The 20894-nt window shown below is 43.2% G+C and overlaps 1 protein-coding gene across 3 annotated transcripts in view; it reads right to left on the bottom strand.

The window, feature by feature from the left end:
• The window catches only part of AP2B1 (adaptor related protein complex 2 subunit beta 1), an 82004-nt gene that overhangs the window by 46300 nt on the left and 14810 nt on the right, over positions 1-20894 (bottom strand). For all 3 annotated transcript variants that reach the window (XM_052805088.1, XM_052805091.1, XM_052805089.1), the window contains exons 6-11: positions 12353-12543; positions 9973-10194; positions 8959-9079; positions 6647-6742; positions 1811-1926; positions 520-685 (exon numbers count right to left, since the gene is read on the bottom strand). In XM_052805088.1, coding sequence (XP_052661048.1) covers positions 520-685; positions 1811-1926; positions 6647-6742; positions 8959-9079; positions 9973-10194; positions 12353-12543 — 912 coding nt within the window. The remainder of the gene's footprint in view (positions 1-519; positions 686-1810; positions 1927-6646; positions 6743-8958; positions 9080-9972; positions 10195-12352; positions 12544-20894) is intronic.

The following is a 20894-nucleotide window of genomic DNA, read 5'->3' as shown; positions in this document are numbered from 1 at the left end:
CTAAGAGAAAGGGACACAGTAGAGATAAGAAAATTCATCCATGCTTTAGCAACGCCTCCCAAGTCTCAACATCCTTTACTGATATGAAACTCAAGTCCTGTGCTTTATAACAGCATTATACTATTCTTTGCCAGTGAAACCCATTACAATGAGACGCAGAATCTTGCCTGTTGCAAAACATTTTCGCAGACAAGTCCCTGATCAGCACACTGAGATTTATGTCATACTTTTATGCATCTCATTGCTATTCTTCTGTATGTTCTGGTCCCTAGTAGGGCTATTCCCCAAGAAGTATGCAACATCTAGAAACCCCTCCTGTTCTGTCTTATCCTTCCAAGAAGAGAAGTTTGGGAGATACAGACAACAGAGCAAGTCTACAGTCTCCCAAGAGTTTTATTTTAGCCAAATATTGAAGTTTTCATTGGGGGCTATTTTCTGACCACTGCAATAATATTTACCTTCCATCCCATACATACACTGCATGAAACACTACAGATAAGATGTACAACACAATTTTACCTGAGTACTTTCATCATGGAAGCCCTCCAAAAAACTCTCCAACAGCTCATCTGCATTGTCAATTCTTTCTGCATATTCGCCCACTATCCAGATCATGGCAGCTCTGGCATCTGGTTCATCCAGGGAATCTAGGTTCTCACACAGAGTGGCAATGATGCTTTCATACCTGATTTGTCAGAGTACAGGTGGATTACTGGGGTGATTTCAACTTGTTACTCCATCTCTGCCCACATAATTCTGCAGAGAATCCTGCACTGAATTACAATGTCTTGTATTTCTATGCAACAAGCAGCATTTTTACTCAACTACGGAAGGTATTCCTAGGCTTTTTCTTTTGCCAGGCTGAGTACTAAGATGTCACAGGGTCCTCAAGAGCTTTGCAGTTTCATTAACCAGCAAGAGCACCCAGATGTGGAATGCAAGACAAAGCTGCCTCCCTCTCTGTTTTGCTAAAGGGAACATTTGATCATCCCACAGTTCAAACCATGAGTTTGTATCAGATCCTGCAGCCTCACTGGCATCTTTAGACTGGTAACTCTAAACTGCATATTACGCTTCCCCAAAGGCTTTGCTGTAAAACAGACAATACCCCACACTAATTATTTAGCTTCCCCTATTCCCATGCGTGGGTATCCCTGTCATAAGCAGGCAATCTATCTTGCAGCTGACAGCAGAAATTGCCAGAGAGGCCTGCAGATGTCCCATATTACTTTTTTAGGTGATCACGAAGTCTCTGCTGAAAGACACTGCTGCTGTTCTGTAGCTGAAGAGACAAAACCCCACTGCAGAAACAGCTTAAAAGAAGCTGAGTACTGCCCAAGCCAGAGAGAACACTCGATGGAGAAAGCCAGCAGTGTTCTGTTCAGCACAGTCTGACTGGGATCTCAGACCATGAGAGCCATGAACCTTCATGGCCTTGTATAAGCCTTCTAGAGCAGACAAGCAAAACCAGAAGCCTGATGCTGTAAACTTGGTCAAACTTTCCTTCTGGCATTCTCTACAAGAGCTTTACTAGCTTTTGATTAAGGCTTACACTCAGCATCAACGTGGAGTGGTGGGGAAGGAAGCTTTCAATTCAAACTAATAATGTGTCAGGGTGACACCTCATCTAGAGCCAACCTCCGAATCCTACTGTACCTAGGACCTAGAATCAGAATGGACACTGCTTTTCAGAAAAACGGCCACCTTTGCTTCGGAGCCCTGGTAAGCTATGCTGAGTGAGTTTTACATTGCTATATTCTGATGCTAGCAGACAAGAGCTTCCCAAAAACCTTATACTACTTTCACATACTTGTTAGGGTACTTGCGGAAGATGTCTCTGATGACCACAATGGCCTCCTGGACCACATAGTTGACCTTGGTCTGGATGAGGTCTAGCAGTGTGCTCACGCAGCGCTCTGCAGATTGCTAGAGAGAAGAACAGAACAGTACAACTAAAACAAGCTGAAGAAACCCTCCTTCCCAGCCCATGGTGCACACTGAGGCACAAGGCATGCACAGGAAAAAAGGCCCAGAGTGGGAAAACAAAAGGACGACAGCTACCAACTCAATATGCATGTCCAGAAAAAACCTACAGGTTGACAAGTGCTTGTGTATTACAGTGGAGATACCAGCTGACTCCAGCTCCTGCGAAAAGTAACGGTTGAAGCAACCGTGCCAGTAGATAGCTGGATCACCACACAAGAGACCTTAAGAACATTGCCTGCATTACTACTTATATCACCCTCTTGCTGGCTAGCAGTTGAAACAGGCCACTGAATGAGCTCTCCTGGACTTGCCCAAGCTGTGGCAACCAAAGCTGGGAGAGTTTTGACAGGGACTGCTGGAAGGTGTCTGGGGAAGCTAGTAGGCAGGAGAAAACCATGCTGTCAATCATGCTGCAAGAACAGCAGCAAAAAGCAGCTCACACCAGCAAGAGGTTCAGTATTTTGGGGGTGAGGTCACTAGCAACATGTGAAGATACAACTATAAATAGAAATCCAGCTCTTGCTAATGTAGCTTTCACATTAATTAGTTCAAAATTCCCAGCCACAGGCACTGTAACATAACAAGGACTGGACACTGGCATGGTCCAGGAACCAGAACTTGAGATAGAAGCAAATAATTCAGGGAGGTCTATTCCCAAACAGCACAGTGAGGCAGGACATCACAGGAGCAACCCACTCCAGCACCAGAGAGTCTCAAATAAGGACAGCAATTTGGCTATTAGCAGAGCACATATGAAGCCTCATTACACAGCTGGTGATTAATGTGAGAAGCAGACTGCTCAAGACACTGCCTAGGCAGTCACCATCAGAACATTCATAAAGCATTCAGGATCAAGACAAATATCGTAGGGCACAAACAATAGCAACGTAGGTGGATTTTTCAGTTCGAGTGAGCTAACAGTGCCCTTCACTTTCAGAGCACTTGAAGGCTGGGCAGAGGGAGGAGGAGGAGGAATGCTCTGGCATTTAAGTCAAAGGAATAATTTTTTTGAAAATGGACAAAAATCTCAAGGACAAACCTCAAGACTGGTAGAGCTGAATTTGGGACAAGCAGAGACTAAAACCTTTTGCTGATTTCTTGCCCTCGTGACTCTAGCTGTGGTATCTTACAAACACAGCCTACAAGCACAAACAGCGGCAATGCTGGCGAGGGGATCAGCCAAGAGAGGAGACACCGTAAACCAGCATTTGCTCTGTCTTTGCAAACTGGCACTAAAGGTTGTAAGACTCTCCCCTGAAATTCACACCAAACAGAAAAAAAATCCAATACAAATGGAGTCAGACTAAGGAGAGGTATCGTGTAATTTTATATGATTGGTACCTTTTTTTTATGATACCTCTCCCTCCTTAGCACAGCTTTACAGGTACTGTGTCACTACAGAGTCAGTGAAATGGCAATCTGACAACATCCTACTCTGCACCCTTCTCCTGCTCAAGAAGAGATTTGAGGCCTGAGACCTCGAAGACTCTTCCATTTCATTGAGACTGACCATGAACCTGGCTCCACACAGACTGACATTGCACACAGTGGGAACCCCGCTCAGAGTCCTTGCAAGATAGATGCTTTAGAGCTTGCAATTTCATCTCTTGCCAGTTTCTCAACAACTTTCACTAGATGTTTTAACACATGGCCCTGCAGGCCTTGGGGCACTTGGGGTAAATCTGTCCTAAGCCAGCTCTACAGAACTTACAGCATCAGTCACTGTTTGCAACAAGCAGTCCAGCCCTGTCAGAGCCTACAACTAGCAAAGCTTTAAGAGCTGCAGAATTCAAGGAAAAGCAAATTAAAGTTTATTTTTCTTTTCTTTAGACACTTCAAAGCATGATTTTTCCAGGAAGAGCACAACATCCACTTTGAAATATGCAGTATTGATTTTTAGCCCAAGAGTCCTTTGGAAAGTGAGCAGTCATGTGGGCACAAGCACAGTAGAGCAGTCCCTCTAACAAAATACATCTCAGCTCACCCCATCCCTTGTAAACACACTGCTACTTGAAGGTGGACCTCCCTGGGGATTGCAGTGCTCTGCAAACTGATGAAAGAGTGCCCCAACCAGAACAGCACTCAAGTTGCAGTGAGGAAGGACAACCAACCAACATCAAAATTGCTTTGTTTTTCTGTAGACACCAAATGAAATCCTGCAAGATTACTGAAGTAGCACATACCATGCTCACAGCTGTAAGCCTCAATGATTTCTAAGAACCAGACTGCTGGCAGAATCTCCTGGAACCGGCACAAATCCCCTTCTAATATGGCTCCTTCTGCTTCTCCTTTGCTTCAGAGGAATCACTATTCTTACTGCATCCACTTCATTTCCTTTTCCTGTAGGAGTGGTGCTTTGTTTCCATACAATCAAAGCATCAGACAACTTCTTCATCTAGTGCTGTCAATGGAGCAAACTGATGCACAAGCCAGATACCTTCACCTCGCGCTGTCAAGTCTAGATACACCACACGGTTTGCTGTAGACATACTCAAACTAACTCTGAGCCCAGCTAGACTATCCATGCAAAATGATGTTGTTCTGACATCCCCCAAATCAATATGACTACTTAAGCTTGGGCAAAACCCATCAGCCCTGCTAGTCAGCATGGGTATTGCTTACATTTCCAAAACAAGCGCTACCTCTGCTGTTAGTACCATGCGCTGCTGCGCAGCAAAGGTAATACCACACTTGCTCTATGGCGCATGTCACAGCAGACAAATTTATTTACTGTCTTACTCTTCTCGGAAACACAATTAGACAAAAGGTAGGATCCTTGAAGGCAGAGCTGAGGTTCCCCATGAATATTCATTCATCAACAGCTCCTGCTGGCTGTGCCCTATGTCAAAAAGCAGATTTCTAAGCCTTGGGAACTTGGACACTGATGGCTGAGAGAATGCTCTTCCATTAGTCATAATTCACAGTGCAAACAGCCTCTAGTAAACACAGATGCACTGGGGACAGGGATTAACCTAGAGATGAGGACACTGTAATGAGTTGTTCTATATTTGCCCTCCTTAAATCTGGCTCTCGTTAGAGGAGTAAACAGACCTCATCTTTAGCAGCAGTGTCTTCCAAGGAGCATTGCTAAAAATCAAGGTTAACGCTACTTATTGAGAGACAATTACACAGTTAGAGGGTCACTGCACATTGGCTGGGACATTATTATTAGCCCTTTGCATATTGAATGTGGCCATCTTGGTATCAGGGATGGGAAGAAAGAATGTAGGGGATGAGGGCAGGAAAGGGTAAAAACAACTTGATACTGCAGGAATACCACCACCTTTCATGTGAAACTAGGACAGACACACGGTCAAATCCTAGCGAGAAAGTGTCTACTGAGAACTAAAGCAAACTCCCACTTCCCAGCACAAGCACCGCTACAAAAAAAGGCTGCCACCAGCTTCTTTCGGCTTCTCAGTAGCCCTCTTCCCCTCTCAAGAGCATTTTCTACTGTCTCTGCTGTGGCTCCATCCAGACAGCCTCCTGCCTGCACACAACATGGAAGAAGTACTCTGGTATTTTGAACTGCAGACATGAAAGAGGAGCAGCAATCACCTGCTCTATTGGGCCACACTTAAAAGAAAGCCCATGGCAGTGATAAATCTTTAGGAGCTGAAGGAAGGAAGACAAGGCTGCATGGTGCAGACAGTGGTGTCAGAAGTTGGTGGCCTCTTTACACAGACTTAGGGTAGTTTAGCTGAAACAAGGGAAACCTGTGCACTGACACTATACTCAACTAGGCATGATTAGGTTTTTATTTAAGTCTGCTGTCAGGCAATGCTCATAGGAACACACTTTAGTAAAAGCTAAATGAGCTCAGCTGAAATTAGACCACTTATGTGACATTTTGCACTCAGTTATCAGTTTACTGAAAAGTACCAACACCACAGCGTAAGTCTTCCCTCTCTTCACAGGCTTTCTGAGCTCCTGTCAGGCACAGCAGATTCATTTACAGGGAGATTAACAGGGACATCACTAAAAAAAAAAAGAAGTCTATTATGAACATTTTGGTGGATGTTCAACTGGCAGAGGACATTTCAGACTGTTGTTTTGGGTAACTGCAGAGGTTCTTGGGAACTTACTTGCATAAGCATCTAGGCTAAAGAGAGCACAGTCCAAATGAAGCTACAAGCTATATGGACCTTTAACACTAGATAAGCAGGATGGAGCCACTATGTCTGTGCAAATTGCACTTACATGCCCCAAACCTCTGTAATTCTATGCACGTGTGTTCTATTCAGCTGCAACGAGGGAGACAAAACCTTTCATAATACTGAGTTTCTTTGCACAATCTCCTCTCCTTCTGCCTTCAAAACGTCAAGCCACAGCTATTAAAGGAGGTCCTCATGGGTAAGTGGTCATTGTTCTATTGAAGCCAGTGCAGAAAAATATTCCATCAGGGATGATTTAGCTGCTTTGCTCTGCCTGCAAGCTGAGATCTGAGAGGAGCACACCACCCTCCTGTGATGTACTCACCTGGAGCTCACAAGTCCTACTGTTCAGCTGGGGCTTTGCCCATGAGCATGATTTATCCAGGTCACTTGATTGCCAACACAGGAGCAAAGAAACTTTGCATAACATGGGAACAAGATTGCAAAGCTCATCATTGTTTCTGAAGACAGAGAATCACAGAAAACCTCAAGATTCAGATACTTGCCTCAACCTTGATGGCACAGCGCCCAATTGCTCGGACAGCCTTGCGCACAAAGTCAACGTCCACCTCAGTAGCATATTCCTTGAGCTCTGCCAGGACCTGCAGAGAAAGCACACCAATGTGAATCTCTGGGGTCACACAGAGAATACATCCCACTCTGACAAGTGATGCTACTTGAATACCATAACACGAGCAGGATGTATTCTTCCACAGCTAGCCACACACTTTCAAAGCTAACAAACTCTGTAATCAGTCTCTATCTCTGAAACCCACTGGTTTGGATTAGGCAGCAAGACTTGGTTTAGGCTGACCAAAGCCAAAAGATGGCTCAGTCTAGATTATTTTCAAATTCCCCTGAACAAAAGCTGGGGGCAAAGTCAGCCCTGCCAAACGTAAATGTTGCTGTTCGTTCTTACACTGAAAATACAGTGAAGTAGGGGTCACATCCATACACATAGATTTTCCGTGTGGTTTATTGTACTTATTGTTCTACATTCACTGTATGCAAAGCTCTCAGCAACAACCATTCTTAATCCCTCCTTTTCTGTGCTGAGACAAACATCTGGATCTCTACTGGATCCAAAATGAGGATCCAGAGGAGATCTGAGGACACCCTGGAACACCTATACAGAGATTAACAACAGTGTGAAGATATTTCCCCTCTTAAGAATAAGATTTACTGTTTTGTCTCAGTTTTTTTGCTAATGGAAACTGAACAAGGGCTTGAACCAGGACCTGCTGGGATCTTACAAACCACTAACTAAAAAGCTACTTTGTCTTAAACAAATTACTTAGTTTAGAAAGAAAAAAAAATTTAGAAAAAGACCCTACACAATTTATATTCCCTCATAAACTCGTTTCAGTTTCTCATGTCAAACATGACATCAGGGATTTCATCGTGATGTCACAAATAGATTGCAAAGGAGAGGTGAACAGCACAAAGCGAGACAGTGGTTTGAAAAAATCTCTAGTCAATGCAAATTGTTCAGAACAATGACAAGATGAAGAGGCCTTGAAGGGCCAGACTGCAGACAAATAAATCTTCAAGGAGTAGACAGGACATCTGTGTTTTGAAGTTTTATTATTTCCTTGGATGATCTATGTTGCACAGTACTTAGAGCACCCAGGTTTAGTAGCTTATGCTTTTCAAATACTGCCCAAGTCTGAGTGACTCGGATACAACTAGTCTGCTGCCTTGGTCTAGAACAGGCATGGAGATGAACAGTCTTGACAAGCCACACAGGGAGGATGCGGGTAGAAGCCTGCTCTCCTTGCACCTCATTTCAGGGCATATTTCTGATGAAGCTTTGGTTGTTTTTAGGAATGCCTCTTTAGAACCAGGAGAAGAGTCATTTGTTAGTCTGCAGATTCCAATCCCAGACTCTGCCCTCCAGACACCACTGCCTTTCATCCAAACAACCTGCATTATCTAAACATTATGCATTAAAATTGGTATGGAACCTACCAAGAGTAAATAGAAAATTCTGAATATGTTCTCATGGAAACTGATTTTTAAAATGTTTTCCATGTCCCCAGCACAAAAGGGGCATGAATTATCTTGCTCTGTTCCAAAAAACATCAGAGGAGAGAGCTGAAGAGAGCTGCTTAAAAATGTCACTTTAAATGAAACTGTTCTGTGACAATTAGGATAGCACAATAATAGCACTAACCAGAGACATTAATCATTCTACATTAGTGTTAGGCCTTGTGGCAAGGGTCGCACTCGAGACCACTTCCTCTCAGAAAGGAATTTGGATTAAAACAATATCAAATCCAAGGAGAATCTACGCTGTAAAGCAGTCTCAATTCAGTTTAGCTTTAGCTTTGTGCTATTTCAACTCTGGAAGCAAGCTAAGCAAAACAACGTTATTTTAGCTCTGAAGAGTGCCTGTGCAAGGGTTTAACAATTTAACTAATACACTTGAAATTCACACTTCAGTAATGTTTGGCCTTTCTGAATGCCTCCATTACAGGCACACCTCTCTCACTGGAAACAAGCCTCTCATTCCAACCTCAGCACTAGCAGTGACTCATTTGACAAGAGACATCAGCTCTCCTCCTGGAATTGTAATCTGTAAAACAAGATCTACCTAATGGTCACGATCTAAGACATACCATGCTATTAACATTTAAATTATGGAGGAAACTCCAACACCTCCCATTAAGTAGCTGCAAAGAGCACTATACCAGGGACAGTGATGCCTAAAAGCCAGGACAACACTAGAAGTAGCTGCATATATCCTCATGCAAGGACCCCGAGATGGTTTTCCATCCCCAGAACACATGCAGAACACATCAGAAGTTCCTCAGCTGACCTGGGCAATGTTTGCTTGAGAAGCTAGGCGGATCATGATGTCCAGTTTCTCCAGTTTGACATAGATGGGGTCGTTGTACTTCACGAAGAACACCTTGATTTCCTGCTTCAGGATTTCAGGCCTGGAGGGAACATAACGTTGTTTCACTTAAGACTGGTAAAAACAATGGGCTATATCCTAACCAAAGGTATCTTTTGTTTAGAAATCTACCCAAACATTCACTGAGAAACAGAATGGTGTCCCTTTGTGTCCAGGACATGCAAACAAACATACAAGAACAACATTTTGAAGAAAGTTAGAAGCTGGACAAAAAGATTTAGACACAAAATGCAGAATTCAAGTCTCTCTATGCCTACATCTCTACTTCCTCCATTTGAACTGCTGAGCCAACCACTGCCGTCAGTCAGTGGATGACAGTGTTTTCAGTGAAAGACTAACATCCTTATCTCAATGCAAACCCCACCTACAAACTCATTTTCTGCTTTCACTTGCAAGATGCCAGTGCACAGTAACTCTGCCCTGAATACAATCTACAAAGTGCTATCCAACCTATCCTACCTTTCCAGCAAGGAACAGTATTTAAACATGCATGTGGGAGTAAACTGGTGAAAAAACCAACCCACTGTACATCAATATGTCACCAGCCTGGTTTTTCTATGCTGAAGAGAATAGCGTAGGCACATTGAGTTTCTACAGGTCACTATGAACCGTACAGTTACACCCTCCTTCCTATTTGCAATCTAATTTAGAGTCTGATTAGAGGGCAGTTCTTACGGCTCTTAAAAAGGTGGCAAAGAGAGAGGCAGGTAAAGAGATACTGTATGATACCAGTATCACAAGTATGCTGTAAAGAAAATTAATTCAGGCTACCAGAGTCATGAGACTGTTTAAACTGTCCCTCGAGGGATCTGAACCTGGATTAAACGAAGTTCTGTGCATGTCGAAATATCTGAAGGTCTGAGATAACTAGATGCCCTTCGACAACCCAGGAATAACAGCTCCCTGAGGCTTTACCTTTTCTGCACAATCAAGTTGATGTTCCTCAGGGCAACATACTGAACTTCAGGCTCTCCAGACAGCAGGGTCACCAGCGGAGGGGCAAGTTTCTTCAGCAGCATGTTGTAATAGTCAGAGTCCTTGGGAAGAAGTTCCAGGAACTTCATCAAGACCTTCACTGCTGACAGCACCACTGCCGAGTTGGCGTGAGACAGCCGAGGGGTCACCCGTTCACAAATACTGGAGACAGAGGAGTAAGAAAGGGTTCACGCGTATTTCAGAATGTCAAATATTTCAGGTCTTATCTGAATTTAGAAGATTGCACATGGCTGAAGACAGCTTCTCAGACACTACTTTGCTTTGGTTTTGTTCACAAAGAACAGGCAAAGTCCTGCTTTCCTGAACACAGCAGGAAGCAGACAAGAATGACTTCTCTCACAGCTTCAAGCTTCTCTCCTGCCACAGTTAGCTCAGGAACTCTTCCAGATCTCAGCATTACAGCCCCAACACACGTTCAGTCATTAGTGCCTTCTGCCTTTGCCTGGTGGTATTCTCTATTTCTGTGATCTCGTCTGTCACTTACAAACACAACTTTAACAAAACAGCTATGAGAAAAACACCTTAGCCCCCATATAATCATTCAGAGGTGATACACGCTTCTGGCTTGCTTGAGGGGGTTTGCTGCCATTTCAACCATTTGTTTCTGCAAAAAAAGGTTTCTGTTACTCTGAAGATATAGGGAAAGAGTGACCTAAATACCCTCCCAAGTCTCAGCTTCACCACTTGCCTCAGTGGATCCTACAATCAACAGCATCCTAAACAACCCATCCCAAGCAGAAAGGAAGTTTGGGTTCATATGGTCTTTCTTGCAGCATCTGTCAAGTTTCTTTCCACCCCCTCCTGCGTATTGCTAACCCAGAACAATCTTATTCCCATCTGTGCCTCCTGAAGTTTCTTTCCCTGAAAGATTTGCTTTCAGCCACCCTGGAAGGGAAGCAGCATGGCTAAGTGAAGAGCAGAGATGTCTAAGTCAGAGTTGGGGGCAGTCCCCAGCCACCTCTGCCCAAGGTCACCTGGCACGCCCAAGCTGCTTCATCTCTCCGTGCCTCAGTTTCTCCACGCACAGGGGTAACAACATCAGCCTTGCTGTGAAGGAGAACACTATATAAAACTAAGTGCTGTCATTCTCCTATCTGAAATAAGGCAGGCTCCAAGAGTCAAACTCCACACAAAGGAGTAAGAGGAGTTACTGCCCATCCAGTTTTACACACCACTTCAGAGGAATTACGGACGAGGAACTGGGACGTGTTCACAGTTGTTCAAACTAGTGGTCCCTTTCTGACATAATAATAATACTAGCCTGACACCCTGGAGATCTCTGCAGGTTTCTAGCACTCATTAATAGCTGTTTCTGGCACAGAAACAGAACACAAGGGGGAGGGAGGTGGGGAGGAAAAAAAAAAATCCAGCAAGACTACTGGCGGGCCTTTTTAAAAAAGTGGATTATCTGTTGTGCCTCAAACAACAGTCAGTGAAGAAACCAATCAAATTCAAAAAAGGCCTGCCCAGGATTTTGCACTTGGGCTTGTGCCCCTTCCTCCCCCTCCATCCCCCACATCATCTACATGAAATATATCAAGTCTGAGAATTCCCCTGTTCCAAATAATTCTTCTTGCTGGTTCCTTGTTCTCTTGGGTACAGGATATGACTTTTGGCGATTCTGGACACAGATGAGGAGGAGGCTTTAAGTGCATGAATTAACACTCCACTACCTAAACCCTAAGGTCTTTGTATTTAGGTTTAGTCATTGCAGCTAAAGGTAAAAGCACAAGGATGAAATTGGAGTGATAAGAAAAATAATTTCCTTACCTTTATTTTCAGTTCTACCATATCACAGACCAGTTTTTAGTTGGAAAAAATATTCCAGTCTCAGACCTGTAGTACTTTGGAAGCCCCCAAACCTATAAGGGCTTCTTGTGTCTCAAAGTAGCAAAACCAGATTTGAAAGCTCTGATTTAAAACAGAAAATCCTCCAAACAGTGCTTCCATTGTTTGTCAGACAGGTTTTGTCTTGGGCTGATCGCTTCTTAGTAGGGCCAGTTCCCATAAGAATTAGCCTTTTAAATGGAAAAAAGTAAAAGAAAAAATCTAACGATAAACAGAGAAAGTGGTTCTGCAAAGGGAAGGGGCAGGTTTCCAGCATCAGCCCAAAGTACCAAAAGTTGCCTTCTTCTTAAACCTCTTTTACTTCAAGTCTTATTTGTGCTGTTACAGACCTCAACAGAGACTCCTGTTATCACAAGTCTTTTCCAGGAGTTGTAACACTGCCAGAAGCCTGGAAGTGCCCTGCTACCAAATAACCCCAAGGGGCCCATGCAAAGAGCGGTAACAACCGTACCTCTGAGCTTCGCGATCATCCTTGGGGTTGTAGTTGGACAGGCAGTCCAGGATGAAGATCTGGCCCCACTCTGTGCACTCATTTAAAGCTGTCAGCAGCTTGTTAATGTTCTGAGGGTTCAAATCCAGCAGGTTGCTGTTGGGATGAGATTCACTGATTTCTGACAAGGCAGCCACAGCGTTTGCTACCACCTGGAAGAAGAGACAAGAAGATGCGTTCTTTGCTAGCATGTCATCAATGGCTTGGCAAGGATTAACTTGGGCTTAGCATGGGTTACACATGGGGAAAAACACGGAGATCCTGGTGTGTGCTGTCGGCTGCTCAGCAGCAGCTGCCATGTCAGTCATCTGAGCCTTCAGGGACCAGTACAACCTCACAAACAACCTGGTGAGCCCAAAGCTTGACTGTAACCTTGCTCTTTGCCAAAATTTGAAGGGTCTCTTGGGATGGAAGTGAAAGAATAGCAGCACAGCAGGAGGGGGCTGCTGACACACACAGGAAACATGAAAAGCCAGCATGGGTGCAAAGAGCATTTTGCTAGAGAAATTACAACTTGAAAGTATTTTCGTTGAAGATAAATGAAAGTTAAAGTCACCGGTGGACAGAATGGGGACCTGGGACCAGGACGTCACAAGAAACTTTACTCTGGAGGGAACTAAAGATGGCATCAGAGAGAGTCCACATGGAACAAGAACACCTCACCTTCCTGCAGGCTCCAGAGTTCCACCCTGGCTTGCTTCAAGTAGGCATCATCTCCCCTCATCTCCCCTCACTTCCAGGAGATGCTCAACTGATAGAGTCAAGGTCTCAAAACCTCTAATTGCCCTACTCATTCAGCAAGGGATGCCTCTTGCCTGATTTCCCCTTGGCAATCCCATGGCACATTGCTTATCACAATCCGAGCAATGAGAAGAACCGTCTCCTCGGTAAGAGGAGATGTCAGGTGCCAGGCAGCCTTCAGCTCTGTAGCAATTCTGTCAGATCACCCAGTTTTAAAGCAAACACACAATTTCCCTAAAATGGACAATTCCTGCTAAATTTTTAATAACACATATTTCGATTCCAAATAGTCTCCATATCATCCATTTGTCTGCTTTACAGAGACAAGGCTTGCTTAACGCAAGCACTCCAGCACAACTCATCACTGAAAATATTCTTGCTACATTTAAGACTATATAAGGTCTTCTCTTTTCCAAGCATGGATGAAAGGAAGCAGAGAGGAGGTCCAGGGTCCAGCTTGACAAGAGCAAGAAGTGGGAGTGCAACACAATTTTCTAATTCTTAGTTCCATAGTCAAGTTCAACAGTTATTCTAACAGATGCCTTGTGAAGATTTTTAAAATAGAAAAGTTGCAGAATATACAGACAAAAATAGAAATTTGCAGACAAGACGAAAGTCTTTTATTTTTTTAACTAACTAGAAAAGGGATTTAAGCCTGAGTTTGACACACAAAACTGATATACCCTATGAAAAGGCATTTTCAGGATATTTTACAATGTATATCATGTCCAGGCACCTCACTAAAATGAAGATTTATAGCATTATTTTCTAAGGGATTAAGCCAGAGAAATGTCTTATCTAAAACAGCCTGATTCTTTGGATTCTTGGACTAAAATAGTCTGATTCTTTGGATGACTAAAGATGTTTTTGATGCAGTACACTGAAAACAAGAACACTGCAACCAGAAAATTCTCTGCATTGTTCCCATCACTGCTTGTCATTAAACCAATATATTCCAAAGTCATTGCACAAGCACAGTAATGCTGATTGTTTTGCATTTCACACCTAGAGGTCAGAGATAGGATTTTGATCCAAGATTTTATGAATTTCATTAGTTGAATGAGCCTTCTGTCACCAAAATCATTAGCAATCAGAACTGCTGTCTTCTTGTACTGTTTTAATGAGTAACTTACTAAGATATGCTGCTTATTCTTCCCATTACTTAATTTGCTTAATTCCTGAATGGTTAATGTGACACAGCATAAAACTGAAGTGAAAGACTGTTTTGATTTCATTATATTTTGGAAGTTTACAAGTGAAGACAAATCATAAGAGCAACTGAAAAGTTCAAAATCATTATGAAAAAGCACTTATAAAATGAAACGAGAACTTTGGAAAAAAAATTTTGAAGTAACAAAAAAAAGTTACAGAGCCAAAGCATCACAGAAAGGTACCTGTCAGTTGTACTAAGGAATAGGGCTGAGGTCTGGCAAATGCATGCACACTGCCAGGCACTACTTCCAGTTGCAGTAATTGGGCCATGTGGATGTCCTAAACCCTGGGGCAAATACAAGTCAAAGCAGCTGCGCTTAAGTTTCCTTCCTTGCAGAGTAAGTAAAGTCTATCACTTTGAGTTTGCCACAGGCAAAGGATGCACAGAAATGCTGTTACCACAAGCTGCCTGGTACACACTAGCTCCAGCCCAGAGACCTGACTATGAATGAGGTCTTGCTTTTAGGATCTTTTGGGGCTCTTTTCAGAAACTAACATGGCAGCATACATGCAAGTGTCTAAATCAAAGCTGAGGATGGGACACTACATGACAGCCCACCAGATGTCAGATTTCCATTAAAAGCATCCATGAGAAAGAGTGTCACATGGCAAGATGCACTTAGGAGCATGGGCTGTGGTCTCCTTGGGTGTTACAAAAAAAGGACTAGAAGGGGCTGTGAAACACCTGGTGGCAGCTCAGTTCTGCCAGACGAGCTGGGATCTATAATCTTATAGTCAACAATTAAAGCTGGTCCTCACCTTCTACCTCAGCAGAACAGTGCTGCTGTCAAGTTGGCGACAAGGAGATAAATGAAGCAAAAGGGGATAAGGGAAGGGATGGGGAATATCTTCAAACTTTAAGCAAAATTTATTAAAAAAAAAAAAAAGTACTTGCTGGCGATTCGCACTGAACATATTGATATGTTATGGTATGCCAACAAAAATAATTAGCATCTTCAAGGCTTTTTACACAGCCGCAGCACAGTTGAAATGAAAACAGATTTCAGGAACCAGTCCAACATAAACACTGGTTCAAGTATGCATGCTCACCTCTCTTCATTGGCACTGCCATCGCCTTCATTATGAGATAGGAACATAGAGCAATACAAGCTGGCACTGCATGGTTTCATTCCAGTACACAAGAACTCCTGCTTTGCTGACAGCTCTCTGTAAGTGATGGCTCAGGCAATACGTAAACAAAGATTGAAGCATTGTCCACAGTTGGGATACTAACAGTTATCACTTAGGTATGGAAAAGAAGTCCATTAAGAACCAGTCAACACCAATTCAAGTATTATATCACCTGGTAACCTAGTATATACTTTGGCAGTCACATAAGTGTCATCAGAAATATTTAGAAAGATGTTTTGGCCAAAGAAAATCTACAACATCAAAGCTGAACCTTAAGTCTTCAACTCAGTTGATGCTTCATCCTTAACAGAGCAACACAAGATAATGAAGTCCAACCGCACTGAACAGCAAGTACAAGGTACAAAGTAATAAAATAAGTTACACAACAGGTTGGGTTTTTTCCCTTGAAAATAAATAGCAGTGATAATCTACTTGCTGGGGGACATATTAAAAGTAAAGCTAAAGCTTTACAAGTGGTATAGGACAAAGTCCTCCATGGAACTGGACAAATTTCACAGCCAATGCCACACCTTGGCTGAGGAAAAAAGCCATAAGCTTCTTTAGCAAACAAAGTACTCCCTGCTTTTCAAAACATGCAACAAGTTCATTCTGATGAGAAACCAACCAGGAGCTGTGTAACTTATTTCACAGATTGGAAGAAGGAGACTAAAAGGACAAGCAACTAACATCTAGTATAGTCTTTAGTTCTCAAAAATAATGAAAAAACCCAAGGTCAACCCACCAGCCAAAGATATGTGAGCCCAAACAGTTAATGAACAGGAAAAGCTTTTAAAAGCTTAATAAGTTAACTCCATGGCAAAATGCCTCACTTGACTTGCAATTAAGAATACTGTCTTTAAGCTAACAGCTACCAACCAATGAGACTCAGCCTAAAAAAAACCACCTAGGAAGTACAAATGCAGAGCAGATTGAAGATTTAATAATAATAATTATAGGTCCCTGGTTTGCTGATGTAAATCAGTTCACCCTGGGTACATTTCAACATTATTCAAATGCAGTCACAGCAACATCCTGTTAGAGCACAGTTGAGCCGAATGACAATAAATCTGCTTTTTGGCTGGAATTTCCCAACAAATTTAGACTCTCAGAGAAGTGTCATTGGGATAAGGATAACTAAATCTCACAAGCTCTTACTAAAAAAAAAAAATAATAAACCCTCCACTTAAAACTACATTACAGATTTAACAAGAACCCAACATCTTTAAACCCACCTACAGACAAACCCCTTCTGCAGCCAGAGAGACCAGATCCGACCTCACGGAGAGCTGCAGAGGTAGGAACACTGATTTGCCAGTTATTCCTTCTGGCAGCTCAAACCTTTATCTCAGAGCAAATGGTATAAAATACATTAACAAGGAGGAAAGGGGGTGGGTGAAAACCTGAGTGTCTGCCTATCAACCCACACGGAAAAGCTTTGCAGGGGGTGGGGGGACAGGAGGGAAGCTAGGCAGATCTAGAACGCCAAACAGTCAAAGCAATCAGATTATTTTGCTAGCATCCCAGGCTAATTGGGAATTAAACCAAGTGTGTAACAGAGTTAATGAAATACAATGTTCTGCTGCTTAAAACAGGAACCTCTGGCTCACCATCCCATTAAAATGGGGAGAAAATGAAGACAAAGAAGAAAAATTAAGGGGCTCTGAGCAGATGCTGAGGAAAGGCAGCCTTCCCCACATAGCTGGAGGCTCCTACCCTCAAGGGAGCCAGGCACCACATGATGTTTTCGAGAACAGAAAGGTGCTGACATTTTCGAAGAGCACTCTGAGCTTGCATGGTACTTTTGTGTCATTAAGCACAGACTCCCAGATGGGATATTAGGGGCATTCGCATGGATGCATATTTCACAGGGCTGCTCATTTTCATGGCCACAGACAATGCTGTTTGCCTGAAAGGTCCCTAACAAGTACTAACACAGGCAAACTCTCTCCAGATTACAGGACCCCTACTTCTGTTCATATTGTATCTTTCATCTACAGGTCTCCTTTACTTTGCTTCTCTAGAAAAGGTCTATGAACAATTAAAATGGCCCAATCAGGCAAGTCAGAGAGCCTATATGAACCTCTCACACTGTTAATGCATGCAACGTATACAGCTTTAAATGAAAGCTCTGGGAGACTAACTCATCCTCAGTCTATGTATCATCTTGGAAAGTAACAGCTCGCCTGTTCAGCCTTAATTGTGACAGATTTCCAGGGCTCTGGGTAAGTCATTCATCTTCCATTAATTCCATTCCAGGAGATTGTACTTTAGCACCTAGAAGTCTGGAACTGCACTGCTGGATACGTGATCAGTTCCTGACCGTGTCCCGAAAATTGCCAGGGTGGGGAAGACCTCCTGCTTGCTTTTTGCAAGTGGAATGACTTTTTCTGGAGGTGGCAATGAAAGGGAAGTCAAAGTGTTATGCTTTGTGGCAGACTAAAACTCTGTGCCCGCTCTCATGTCCTTGCAAAATCAGAATGTGTTAGTTATAAGACAGGAAACCATACTTCCCCCAATTGTTGAACCCCTTGTGGTAGGTGGACAAGAAGCTGTTGAGGGATGGCTTCAACACAAAGGGTTTCTCCTTGGTACAGCTGAGCCCCACAGTGCAGGAAACTAAGCTCTATAAGAAGCCACCGAGGGTCTGCAACCCCCTGTGCTTCTTCCAGAAAGCACCATGGTCTGATCCCGGCCTGGATCAGGCACCTATCACACACCAGGAAGGTTTCTTTTGCAGGTTTTGTTTGTTTGTTTGTTTTTTGTAAGGCCCTTTGCAATTTTCCTTGCAGAGGTTCTCACTGGCACCATCCAGTGGCAAACAGGGCTGTGTCTGATCCAAGCAGCTATTTATAAGAAAAGCACCAGCTAAGCATCAACAAAAACCTTATGTAGCCCTAAAAAGCAGGGTGCAGAGTTACAAAACATCATAGCCACAGCATTTTTTTACAAATGGTGCTTGTCAATAGCTAGAATTGTCTGTTCCGATTGAAAATGTAACATCTAGACACACGTCAACAAAATTCCCCAGGACCCTGATTGATACTAGAGATCCTGGAATGATCTATTCGGCAAGACTAACACTTTGAAAATTAGACACATACTGGTAGGAGTAATTGGAAGGACATGGGTCTCTGATGGATGAATTTGTGAATTAAGCTTTATAGATGAGGGGTCTGGGAGGACAGACTCTGCAGAGTCATGGAAATTCATGCATTACCATATAAACTCGTTGCATCTCTCTGGCAGAGTGCTAGTATTCAAAAGGCAGGGAAAAGCAGAGCTTCTGTAGAAAGTGGTCAAGACCAGCATCCCTCATCCACAAGCCTACCAAAAACAACAACAAAAAAAATCATGTCCCACATGCAGACTTGAAATTCCCTCAGACCTGTTTAGGACAACAACCAGGAGAAAAAACTAGCTACTCAGTAAAGTCAGACTCCAGCCTTCCTCTAGAGAAGCAGTTGCAGAAGCTCAGCCCGAAGCCACAACCACAGGCAGAGCAAGTGGGATCAGACTGGCTAACCAGAAGCCATGGCATCGATTACAGATGGCAGGTCTTCCTTCTTCCCCAGTTTAAATCTTTGCAGTCTGACTGCTGCAACACAGACAGACAGCTGGCTTCTGAACTCTGAACTTCTGAACTCGCAATCTCCCACGTTGCCTCTTTCAAGCATCCCACCACATACATTAACAGAGCCACTGTTTTATACAGGCTCCTCCGCAACCTCTACCTATTTCATTTCCAGCTTGCTACTGCTAGCTGTCTACTTGCTTTGCAAAAAGTGTTCCTTTCCCTCCCGGGCAGCCTCATGTAAACAGCAGGAACATCCATTAAAGAGCCCCAAAGTGAAGCCACCACTCTTCATCAGCCCCTAAGCAATGGTCCTATTCACTGTAACATATCCAACAATGGGTAAACAAATTCCACCTACTGATGCCTACAAATGCCATCAAGTGTCTACCAGAAGGAAAAATTATCTCCACCTGCAGCACAAACAGATTAAAAAAAAAAAACACAAACCACACTCAGAACCAACACAGACATGGTTGGGGGACTTCAAGATACAGCCTTCATTCTGCAACACCTAGGTTGAAAAGAAGAGGGACATTTTTTGGCCAGTGGGGCAGCCAGGGTACCTTAGAGGCAGCTCCAGGCTGACAACATGCTGCAGAGGCACAACTCACAGCTCCTAGTAATATTCAGCTCCATACTAGGATGTGAATTTTCAAGTCCTTACAACCTTCATGAGCAGGAATCATTAACTCATCCAGCAGTGGCTGTTCCCTCCTTGCACTAGATAAAACATCAGCTGCAGAGGAGAAAACACACAGCTGTGAGAAGTACAAGTTTCCCCATGAGGAACAAGTGCTTTCCTGTGCCCATGAAGAAGGTGGTTTTCCACTCCCTGTTGTATAAGGGAAGTGCCATGTCCCAGACTGCCTCCCACAAAGTACTTTTGGGACTCAGAGGACCACCAACAGTTTCTCAGCAAGGGGTTCATTTCTCAGCTTTATTATACAGAGAGGGATAAAATTCCTGCAAAGTACGCAGCGGAGAACAGCCCAGGAGGCAAAAGCTGCTTCTGTTTCTAAACAAGCTTGTTCCTCAGGACACAATCTCAGAAAGACATACTGCTTGCCAGCTAGTAGGAAAAAGAACAAAAGGAGGATCTTCTTCCTCCATAAGGCCATCCAGGAAGCCCAAACATACACTCTGAAGTTCTGGTTGGCAGAGGAGGAACCTACATGGCTTGCAGTCTCAGCAGGAGAGACAAGAGAGCACTGTGATTTATACCAACAGGTTTTTAGTCTAGTCTGTGAACTACAGAAACTCAGTACTGCCAGAAGGAATTCTGATTAGATCAAGAGGGACCTCACCACCTCTAGTTGTCAGATCTCAATAGATTCCCTTCTTAGTGCAGGTTAATGCTAAAGGCAAAAAAACCTTCAGGCACAACAAAAGAGTTTAATTATATTCCACACACTTGGTGTATTTACTAATCAGCTTCTTATGTGATCTCAGTTTACTCAGTATTGATTCACAACAGTGTTTCTCCCAATAAAATGTGACGTGTAGATGGTGTAAAACATGACATATTATTGGACAGCATGTGCTATGTCTATACAGCCCACAAAACCACGGGAGCAGAACAGCCACACCTGTGAAAGCTTTGATCCAGCACATCACAGTGACAAAGCAGAATACGAAGATGAAGAAATGCTACAAGAAGGAATTAAAAACCCAATACCACCTAGAAAAGAACTGGGAGAAGGTGACATGAACCTAACTTAAGCCATGTGGATAACAGGTAGATTGACAAGAAAACTATTCCATGGCTTAAAAGTTACCCTAGAAGCTCAAGGATTGAAAATATTTGGAAAGAAAGGTTGTTCCATTCAAATATTGAAAGACCAGTAA

Source organism: Harpia harpyja, chromosome 12 (assembly GCF_026419915.1).
Source record: "Harpia harpyja isolate bHarHar1 chromosome 12, bHarHar1 primary haplotype, whole genome shotgun sequence".
In the NCBI taxonomy this organism is placed as follows: domain Eukaryota; kingdom Metazoa; phylum Chordata; class Aves; order Accipitriformes; family Accipitridae; genus Harpia; species Harpia harpyja.
This window is presented reverse-complemented; position numbering and strand designations above follow the sequence as displayed.